Genomic DNA, 11,951 nt, shown 5'->3' with positions numbered 1-11,951 from the left:
AGTACTACAATTGCCATTACTATGGAAGGAGAACGGACAGCAATGCCTGGACGGGAAGTTTATAATTTCGTGGGAAAAGAATAAAGGGCACCACAGAGATTTGAACACTGATCTCCCGGTTTACAATCCACCACTGTAATCACACAACCACAATGGTGTCGTTCCTGCAACTCGCTCAATGTTGCACATCTTGAACTTGGACCACTCATTGTTTCTAATTTGCCTTTTCTTTTTTTTTTTTTACAATTCAGTAAGTACACCTTCTTCCTGTTTTCATGCTTGATCTGTGTTCAGTTTTTGACAGGCTACACACTGGGCCATTTTACCACTAAATCTAAGGGGGGGAGGGGGTGCGTGGGCGGTTTCCCTTGCTAGTATCCCAACCAGCAGACATTATGATGGAGGGGGATGAGCTAGCATGGGTAGTGGAGTGGGGTAGTGTGGAAACTTGCCAGGGAGGCTGCACACAGCCCATAGGATGGGTAGACCTGCTGGTGGAGGTGTTTACATGCAGGCAGCAGTAGGTTGAGTGGGCCAGTGCTTACTTGGATTTTGTCCATCATGGACCTCACCTAATGTATTGTGTAGTGTGTTGTGCTGAATGGTCAGCTGTTGGCCATCTGTGCCAGAAACACACCGAGTTCTTACCGTGCTAGTCTCTAGATGTTTTCTGACTATATGCTTTCCATAGATTGACCCACACAGTGAGTTCATTTCCCTTTTGTGGGGTTCTGTTCCTCAGCTATTATCAAGTCAGAGTCAGCCTGTGAAGTTTCTGCACCAACTGTGTCCCGGAAGGATATCTTTACTGCCTGTCAGATATAAAATTATATCACAATATCTGGTACCTAGGACACAGTTGCAACAGGAAAAGAAAATAGGAGAATATCCAGCAGGCTTCAGAGCAGGAAGATCCTGAGCTGAACAGACACTCAATTTAAAGACAGCCTGAGATACCAGATGATTAGAAGCAGAGAGACTATGTGCATCTTTGCAGATTTCAAGAAGGCATACAACCCTACTGAAAGGCCACCACTTGTCCAATAACTGGGAGAGATGGGTCTCATTGAGAAAACAGTAAGCATTATCAGACACTAATAAACACCAAATCCAAAATTAAATTCATGGGGGAGTTATTCGAGCCCTTCAAGATTCGAACTGATGTGAGACAGGGCAATGGTATTTCACAACTATTGTTTGACATACTATTAGATAATGTTATCAGGGAACAGATAAAATAAGCGAAAACACAGGAAATCTTCATTAACCAATTGGATTAGGAAGGAAAACCAAACGATTAGATATGGAAAGGTTAAAATATGGTGAGATCAAGGCAATTTATAAAGTCAAGTATTGGGGGAGATGATACAGACAAATGGGATAGAGAAAAGCTCACAAACAGAGAAATCAAAAGATGCATTTGGAGGACTGGAAACACCTATGATAAATCATGCCTACCATAATATGGAAGTCAGACATTACAGCACTGTCACCAAACCAGAAACCTTACACAGTTCAAAAATGTTGGTCGTGGATTGGAAAGCTGCATTAGAAAATATCAGGAAACTAGAGAGAATAATCTTCAGAAAAATCCAAGGGCCCAATAAGACAGGAGAAGGTTACAGACTGTGAACTAGACGAAAACAACTAGATATCTAATATAGTACATGACATGAAGAAACAACATTGACTGAAATTTTATGGGCATATCAAGAGAATGACAGACATCCAACAAACTAAAATGATCTTGGAGTACACAGAAAACATGTAGAACATGAAGTGGATCATGAAATCAGAAAAGACCTGAAGTATGTTGGCATAATACTTAGATATACAAGACAGACAAACATTAAACCACTGTACTGAAGTGGAAATAAAGCCAAGAGGTTGAGAAGTTTAGACAGGAACAATGTGGTCAGAAGAAAGAAAGAAACTGCATAGGGAGAATAATAATAATAATAATAATAATAATAATAATAATAATCTGAACTGCTGAATTACACACGCAGGTCGGGCCGCAAACAGAAAATAGGAGGCACAGCTCCAAGAAGCAATACAAGATAGTCTTCATTTATGAACAGGACAATTAATGAGTGGAACAAATTACCCAAAAGAAATAATTAAGTACAATGATCAGAAAACTGAATACTTGTATCTGTTACAGTGTATGAGAAAAAGCCATGAAAAATTTTGATGCACAGTTGTAATGTCTGTCGGGCAGAATGACATGGTAATTACAGAAAAAAGTGATCTAGAGATACTAGTTTGGTCCTCTGCTCTTAATACAGCAAAGGCACTGCCCCTAACCCCTTACTTCATGGTTCACGTCACTGCAACAGACCCGTCCCCTACCATCCTGCCACTGCCACCACCATCACAACCACCTACCCCAGTCCAGTCACAGACATTTCCTGCCTCATCAAAGGTAAGGATAATTGTGAAAGCAGTCATGTTATTTACAAACTAGGCTGCAACAACTGTGCTGATTTCCATGATGGCATGACAACCAACAAGCTGTCTGTGTGCATGAAGGGCCACTGACAAAATGTGGCCAAGAGACAGCTGGACAACCCAGTTGCTGAAGATGCTACTCAACAAGGTTCTTCACTTCAGTGACTGCTTCATGGCCTGCCCCATGTGCATCCTTCCTGTCAACACCAGATTTTCTGAACTGCACAGGTGGGAACTCTCCCTGCAATATATCCTATGTTCCCATAAACTCTGTGGTCTCAACCTTCACTAGTCCCTGTCCTTCGCCTTCCTACCCTCCATCACTGCTTCCACTCCAGCACTACACAGCCTTCTATCCCACCAATTCATCCTCTAGTCTTCCATTCCATTACTTCTTTCCTTTTCTGCTCCCCTCCCCAAACCACCTGGCTGCACCTAGCAGCCACACCATTTCCCCATAATGTTCCTGCATGCTCTCAGACAGCACTACACCACCCCTACTCTGCTATCCCTCCCCCTCCCTGCTCCAGCTCCCCCTTAACCCCACCACCCACAGACTGCTTCTCCCATTAGGAGCAGCTGCAGTACACTGTCTGGTCTACGCAGCCGGAGACAGTGGTCATGTGTGTGTGAGTTGTGCTTGTGTGACTGTGTGTGTGTTTTCTAGTTCTGAAGAAGGTCTTTTGGGCCAAAGTTTAAATGTATATCAGTCTTTTTGATGTACTGTCTGCAGCTCAACATGTCCTCTCTATGGTGAGCCATAATCTAACATTTTCAATTGTCTGATTTTACTCTGTTTTCGTATCACCTTCCATATGTGATTCCTTCTTAAGCTATTCTTCAGTACTCTGATCTTATAGTAATTATATTTTGTTGTGACGGTTAATTTAATTTAAATTGTTATATAGTCACTGTTTTTTAAAGATTAATGTCAATGTTTTCTTTTTCTAATTTGCTCCCTTTATATTTATTTACAGTTTAAGTTTAATACTTTTAATGGCATTATCACTGATCTGCCAAAGATGACATTTACTCTTTGTTCACACCTCAATATATAACATTGTTCATGAATCTTGTACTCATTCTGATTATGATTGTCAGTCAGAGCCAGGTTATGACCTTCTGAGACAAAAACCAGTTAACAAAAGACAGTAATACTGCAGAACATACACTGTGTTGAGTCTGATTCATAATTATGACATTATTCTAACAAGAAGTGACAAATAAATCAAATAACAAACTGCCTGGTATTAATAAATCTAGCAATTATTATAATCCTATAAAAAGTACTATGAAACAGTAAAAATGGCATAAAACCATTATTGTATTTATTACATTACATGAGAATATAAATGAACTTTGTATTTGGCCCAGTACACAACATGTAAAATTAGTGCTGGGCCTTGAATCTGTAGTTCTAGGACAATTATTACCATCTGTAATGTGTGTACAGCTCATTATAAATGAAGTAAGACCACCAACAGAAAAAGTTATGCCCTTTAAATGCAGCATTACGATGAATAAATTACATATATAAACTTATGAATTGGATAAGATTACTTTTAAAAGCAACAGATGATTATTTACCACATGGAATATTTGTAACAGAAAATATAGTGTCACTTTCATTTTGAATAGATATCATTGCATATCAAAAGCACACCCAGCTCTATTGGTTCCAAGCAATGCTAAAACACCTTAGGGGCTTTCCTTATTTGGAAAATTGCAATCAGCAAACAAGTTGCACTCAGATAACTGCTATTTCTTGCATCTCTACAGTTGAACATGGATGCTTGGTATGGGAATTTTATAGCATAAATCTGTAACAGCAGCCCAATCACTATTTCATTTGTGCACTGCATGAATTAACTGCTAATCTCATGATTACTGTCATGTATACATAAATGTTGCTTTGCAGATTTCACAACTGTCTCCATCATCTCCACCAAATCCCTGTAAACAAAAATGTTCATCAGTGGAGTTTTAGAGAATTGTCCTCTCAATTCCAGCACTAAATGACAGTACAGAGGCAATACCCCAGATGACAGAGATAGAGCACTTGCTCAGATGGACAAGTAGAGGGAGAAAGTTGGCTGCGGAATAACTAAAGGAGCTGTACTAACCATTCACCAAGACCAGCGTTGAAGAAAACTGTAGAAAGCTTGAACTTGATGAGAAATGGAACCAAAAACTTCCTGAATATACAGTCAGCTGAACAAAGCAGTAGATCAAGTAAAAGCTACATCATTAATACATTTTTGAAAGTCTGATGGGACAGAAAGAAGCACATAGAGTAAATAAAGAGAAGAGGAAATTAAGTTTCGATACCAAAAGTCACAGCAAATGTGTTAAATAACTAGATATTAGAATACATATTTAAAAAACCATGTACAGCATAGTGATAAAGCAAAATTTACATAGATCTATTAATAAGCAATAAATACAAAAACCATTTATTCTTTATCTCTGTTACACAGCAATTCTCCACTTTCGATGTATTTATTTAGACATGTTCTTCATTCACAAGTAATTTTGGTTTCTTCCTCCACCCTAAGTGAACCAAAAATCTGTAAAACCATCATGAATAGTACAATTTGTAACACAACATGAACAGCAATATATCATGGGAATATACTGCCACTTTCAAACACTTGATAATGGCTACAAAGCCAAAGCTAGTCATGTAATGAAGAATAGACCTACATAAATACCAGTGAAAGTGTAGAAAGGCTGCCTTGATTAAATTTTTTTTTCATACAGACAAGAAATTTTTGGTGATGAAATTCAATTTACCTGTCTGTTCTGGAAAAAATTGTAGACTGTATACATCTGACAACAGCCTCTGCCTTCCCTATTGCTGCTGTAAGGATTTCATGTTTGAAATACCCATCACACAACACGAGGACATGGAGTAACTTGAAGCCGGTCATCAGCTGTTGAGCCTGGACAAAATATATGCGCAATTACAGTAAGGCATTCTGCAATAGTAAATAACAAATAAAAATCCAATGCAAAAAGTATGACCGGAATGTAATTTTTTTGTTTAGCAAAAATAATTTCTATTTATAACCTAAAACCAATGGCATCATGGAAGACACATCTGAGACCCAGTACATTAAGAAATTTTACAATCTTATTAGTAGGCATTTTTGTCATTTTATGTTTTATCCTTACAAGGCACAGAGGTCTACCGAGTTCAGCCTCTACACTTGTTTGCTAAATCATTCAATAATCAAACAACGGAAACTCCAGGTAGGAATATCAACCATGTAGGAAAAGACAGATTGCCACTTACCGTAAAGAAGATACATCAAGTCGCAGACAGGTACAATTAAAAAACACATACATAAACTTCCAGCCACAGCCTTATCAGTTAGAGAGAGACACACACCATTCACACACACAAGCAAGCACACCTCATGCACACACGACCACCAACTGTATGATCTCAGGACGGAACGCAACTATCAGGTGGGAAGTGAGGAGCCAGCAGTCTGGAGGGGGCAGGAAAGGGGAAGGCATAGTAGTGTATGGGTGGGGAAAGAGACGAACGCTATCTGGTGGAGTGTGTGGGGACTAGACTGCCAACAGGCGCAGTGTCAGGAGGTTGCGGGACAGGGAGGTGGAGAAAAAAGGAGCAAAAAAGGAGAGGAGATGGGAAAGATGGGTGGATGCATTGGCTGCAAATAAACAGGGCGGGAGATGAGAATGGGAAGGAGACGATTGAGGGGATGGACACTGTTCAATTGAGGGTGTGGGGACAGTATGTTCCGTAGGTTGAGGCCGAGATAAATACGGGAGCTGAGAATGTGTTTTAAGGATAACTCCCATCTGTGTAGTTCAGAAAAGCTCTTAGCCATATTTATCCTGGCCTCAACCTATAGTAACATACTGTCCTCATACCCTACACGCAAGAGTTTCCACCCCCTCTATTATCACCTCTCCATTCTCATCTCCCACCCTATTTATCTGCAGCCCTCTGTCAATGCATCTGCCTATCTTTTCCATCTCCTCTCCTTTTTTACTCTTTTTTTGTCCACCTGCCTGTCCCACAGTCTGAGACTCCACCACTGATGTCACTGAAGTAATGTAGGGGCACTGTACTGTTACAAATACTGTTACACTGTTTTTCCTATAATGAATTTACATTAGCTTTATTTCAAAATATTCAAACAATTTTGTTTGTTTTATGTATCATGTGGAGTTTTTGACATCATCAAACTACGTCTCTATTGACATGGGGCTCTGCATTTCTGGTTGCTGTGATTTTTAGCTAACAGCCAGTGACTGCAACAAGGTGGGTATCCACATTGCCCAGAGCCTCATTGTGCTACACAGTGTTTTCATTTTTACTGAAGACATTGAAATATCTCAAAAATTACACAGTAGATAAAAAAAAAGTTACAATTCCAATTTGTTTGTCTCGGAGGAGGAGTTCCAATGGTACTATATACTACCCACCGCCCCACGCTGTATGTGGATGGCGCGAGGATAACTTTAAAATCTTCAATGGGAACCCCCATTTTTTATTGCAGATTATGATTCTATGACAAAATCTAGATTCTTTTGTCTGAAGCATTTTCTTTGTTTTGCCACAGGTGGTGCTGTAATCAGAGGAATAGGAATGGGTACAAAATCGTAATTTACAACACACTACTCAATGGTCCCTGAACATCCAGTGGCGTGTGGGACCCTACCTCCATGCTGCAAGGGTAGGACTGTTTAGTATTTCATAACTTTTAATTGAAAATCCCATTTGCAACATTGTATTTCTCCGACATATCGAACAGGGGATTACTCGATGATGATTGCTAGATGATGGTACATATGGGTCCAGGTCACGAGCTCTAGATTTTTTTTTAATGTACATGGGCCATCCATGGAGTGCGCAGTGCATGATCTGTCATTAAGTTCAGGTCCTGTTGTGTAACTGCAATGATACAAGCCACTGTTATGGGAATCCTTTCAAAGACTGCCTCCTTTCTGCATCTATGTGGAAATACAAGATTTTCTACTGGTCAAAGACTAGATTCAGTCCTCCAGGAATGTAAGGTAGTGTGTCCACATTGTGTGTTGTGCTGTTGGTTTGTATTTAATTACATACTTACAAGTACCCAACATTGGAGGCATTGTACCAACTGCTCTGGAAGACTGGCACATGGCCCAAATAGTGCTACCACTAGTTAACAGTCCATAAATAAACTGAACTTTGTGCCGAATAAGTATAAATAGAATCCCTTAACTGTGAAAGGAAGTTCTAATGCCTCTTTTTCTATCTAAGATTATTTACTTTGTGTGGGTGTCAGTGTTTTTAAAGCACAAGTAATGAGTTGTTCAGTGCTGTCGTTATATCTATGTGCCAACACTACACAGAAGGCATATGGCAATACACCTGTAACAAAAACCAGTGACTATGACCATGAAAAGATATACAGCAGGGCACCAAATACAGCATATGCTTTAACTGCATGAAAGCGCTCTCAATGTATGAGGTACATTGGTAACGAACACTCTTCTTTTGCAACTGGTTCAGTGGCTGAATGACGAAGAGGTCACTTGTGAAACAAACTCTGAATTCACTTTCCCCAAAAAAGTTCGTAGGTCTGGTATGTTGCATGGTAGGGCGAGGGGGGAAGGTCGAGGATAGTGGTAGGGAGTCAATAGATACTACGATGTAATCAAAGGACTGAATCATTTCTTTCTTTCCTTTTTTTTATTTTTATTTTTTTAGGAAATGTATAATGTATTCAACTAACTCCTGGACAAACTGGCACCTATTGAAGCAGCAGCTTAGCTCCACAACTCGTAATGTAGTAAATGTTCAAAGATTTTGTTCCTGGCATGTGGGTCTCATAACATTTAAATAGTCCGTGCAAGGAGAAATGGACATAGTTAACTATTGCAAGTACATCTGGAAGATTACAGGATGGAAAAGACCTCAGAAGGCAAGGACTTGTATACACAAGGCTGAGCAGTGTGTCAGTAATGATGTATTGTGATTTTTACAAGGTCTGAGAGGAGGTCTTCAGGGTGTCATATGGGGTAGGTTGCTATTTATGCCTGGGCACTGATTGTGGAGTTAAAATCTCTGCATAGCTGGAGGGAGCACTTTGGCTTCTTTACAATGACCAGGGGCACAGTGCAAGCTTTTGTGTTAACCGAGCCAATAAATACAGCCTCTAGAGTTGACTAATCTCCTGCCTGAAACCACAATCAAAATGGGCCTTGCTTGGAAGAAACAAAGAACTGCATACAGTCACAAAGAGAAATGAGTCTGGAAGTCTGTGGCAGGCTCCAGGCCAGATTCGAACAGCTGGAATGTTGCACAGATGTTATCACATTTTTGGAGTGGAGCCCTGCCAGAGACTGCCAACCATTTGTCACTACACCCTTGTTGCTTCTTTGTACACTGTGGTGATTGTGAATTAACCTTGGAGGGGAACTGAACTAAAATGTGCTACCAAATTATGGGAGGCTGGGACTAATTCTGGGGCATGTAAATTTTCAAATGTTTGGAGGCTTACAAAGGAAACTGTAACCCCTAAGTCCACATAGAAAATGTCTTCTTTGTTCATAATTGTGTGGTGTATAAATAACTTGTTGCCTAAAGGTGTGCCTGGGGGAACAATTGCCTGAAGTTTACACACTGTCACTTGACACAGACAGGGAACTGGATTTGATCACCTAGATGGTTTACGACCAACTGTTTAGAGATGCCCATCTTTTCAACAATGGGTGTAGGGTGCCAGTGATCTGAACACACTGTGCATGAGTGTGCTATGAAGCAGTCTGGGTATGATGGAAAGCCCCACTGCATATGCTGATGAGGGACAGCTGACTGTTCAAGAGGCCACTGAAATATTTGATATCAATGAATCATGACACTTGTCATCTTCAAACAGGTATGTTGTGATGTTTGGACCACTGTGACTTGTTGTCGGGTCTGAGTGGCTCTTTTGCTGCCTATGTGACTTACAAAGAGTGCATCAAAATATCTTCTTGTGGTGGGTAATCTAATTTGAATGCTGAAGTGCATACTTCTGGATCAGGAACCAATTGGATTACAATGTTTCAAATTAAAGAGTGAGCATATTATGTCTTGCATACTGATTTTGTGCACCATACTGCATCAGCAACTTAACCCTTGTAAATTAGTCACCCAGAAGTGGTAAAGTGACAAGGCTGTTCCTGGGATTGATGAAATTCAAGCCATGTTGTTGTTTCTGCTGTTGAAACTGCTGCTGCTATTGCTGCCACTGTTCAAAGCATTTCGTTAAACTTGCTTCCACAATACTACGCTGATGATTTTACCTCTTTGCTAATTACTGTGGCTGAGATAAGATAGACTATTGGGAGCAGCAAAAGAATTCAATGCAACTAGACTGACTAGTCTGCTCTATCAAAAAGCACTTCACCAAAGGTAACAGACAGACAGAGCAATGATGAAATGAACACAGAGGGATGACACAACTGATAAAGATAAAATCCAATGAGTAACCCACAGAGAGAAAATAATAAATGTAGTGAAGCAGGGATCAAGAACACTTGGGGCATTATGCCCACAAAGACTATAAAAAAATGAACATATGACTGCCTTTCATGTCACATAGCTGCCACGAGTTCTGGCTGGTCAGCTGGGTGGCCTGTGGTGCTGCAACAGGTGAAACTAGCACTCGGTGATCATTGCTGCTCTGTCTAGCAGCCGATGTTCAGCTCCAGGCTTTCTAAGTTGCTGTGCGGGGATATCAGACTTATCACTGAATGAAAGTCATTTATGACTTAATAATTGTGAACACAGAAATAATTTTTCTGTTATATACATTTAATTGTTTCATGGACTTGCAGTTAAAATGTTAAAAATAAATCTATAATGAAAATAAAGACAATATTACCACGCCCTACTTTAAGCCATTCCTGCACAACAAAATTAATAGACACCGAGTTATGGAGTTTCCTCACAATCTTAAGAAGTCTGACGCACATGAAATAAGTCAAAACAAAATTTATGAGGAACACTGTAGTGTCATCTCCGACCAACAGAGTGGTTAACACAACTGCGAGGACAGCAAGTACTCTGTCCCTACCGAGTCTACTGGTATCACTGACATGAACAAAAAAAATTGTGGTGGGGACTTCAGTCATCCATATCTATGTCTACAACTACATACATACTCCACCAGCTCCCACGCAGTGGATAGCAGATGCTACCTTGCGCTACTGCTAGTTGTTTACTTACCTGTTTCTCTTGAAAATGGAGTGAGAGAAATGGGAGATCTTTGTCTTTGTTTCCCAGATTTAATAAACTAAAAAATTACTGGGTAATTTAACAGTGTCAAGTAGTACTACCAGGCACTGGTCATTTCTTATTCTATTGTGATATAGCTTTGTTATTGTTTTCTAGTTCAGATTCACAAGTTTCTCCATAAACTAAAATCATTAGTGGGTCCCAGTAGATTGTTATATGACAAAATTTCCAAATTGTAATAAGTACATTCCTTTTGGCACAAGTTTTGACAGCATATGAAACACATTGCTGGCAGCAAATCCCAGTAAAATGAGAATGAGCGATTTCAGTTTAAAAGTATGGCAGAAAAGCAGACAGGGCTTCTTGTTTCCACATTGAGCAATGCTGTAAATCTGTAAACTATGTGGTCAAATTCTTGAGAGTCAGAGTATCGCTTTTTTTTTTGTCCTCTTCAGTTGTGTCTCACTTCTGTCTAACAATTTCATACTACAAGTTTCACATCTTTACTTCATTTAATCTACATCTACATACATACTCTGCAACCCACCCTGTTGTGTGTGGCAGATGGAGCCTTGTACCACTAAGAGTCTCAGTTCTTTTTCTGTTCTAGTCACAAACACAGTGAGGGAAAAACAACTGTCTGTATGCCTCTGTGCGAGCCCTAATTTCTCTATTCTTATCTTCATGGTCCTTAAGCGAAATGTATGTTGACAATAATAGAACTATTCTGCAGTCAGCTTCAAATGATGGTTCTCTAAATTTTTTCAGTAATTTTCCTCAAAAAGAACATTGCCTTCCCGTTTGAATTCCCAAATCTTCTCCATACTACTTGCGTAACAAATCCAGCAACCCACCTTTCAATTGCTTCCTTTAATCCAACATGGTGGATTCCCAACACTCCAGCAGTACCCCACAATGGCTCGCATTAGTGTTCTATAAGCGTTCCCTTTTATAGATTACCCAAAAACTCTCGCAATAAACTGAAGTTGACCAGTCACACCCCTATTAAAATCCTTACATTCTTGTTCCATTTCATTTCATTTTGCAATGTCACACCTTAATCAATGTAACTCTGTCCAGCAGCACACAACAAATGCTATATTCACACATTGTGGTATTGTTTTTCCTCCTCATCTGCACTGACGTACATTTTTTCTACATTTAGAGCTAGCTGCATTCATCACACCAAGTCATCTTGTTCACTCCTACAGGCACTCAATGATGACACCTCTGTGATGGACATCGGAATCGCAAT

The 11,951-nt window shown here is 39.8% G+C and overlaps 1 protein-coding gene across 1 annotated transcript in view; it reads right to left on the bottom strand.

The window, feature by feature from the left end:
• Positions 1-3,396: 3,396 nt before the first annotated feature.
• LOC126187748 (uncharacterized) overlaps positions 3,397-11,951 on the bottom strand; it is a 165,091-nt gene continuing 156,536 nt past the window's right edge. The window contains exons 20-21 of the mRNA XM_049929000.1: positions 5,245-5,393; positions 3,397-4,404 (exon numbers count right to left, since the gene is read on the bottom strand). Of these exons, the coding sequence (XP_049784957.1) occupies positions 4,317-4,404; positions 5,245-5,393 (237 nt within the window). The 3' untranslated portion in view covers positions 3,397-4,316. The remainder of the gene's footprint in view (positions 4,405-5,244; positions 5,394-11,951) is intronic.

The sequence above is a fragment of the Schistocerca cancellata genome, chromosome 5, assembly GCF_023864275.1.
Source record: "Schistocerca cancellata isolate TAMUIC-IGC-003103 chromosome 5, iqSchCanc2.1, whole genome shotgun sequence".
Classification (NCBI taxonomy): Eukaryota; Metazoa; Arthropoda; class Insecta; order Orthoptera; family Acrididae; genus Schistocerca; species Schistocerca cancellata.
This window is presented reverse-complemented; position numbering and strand designations above follow the sequence as displayed.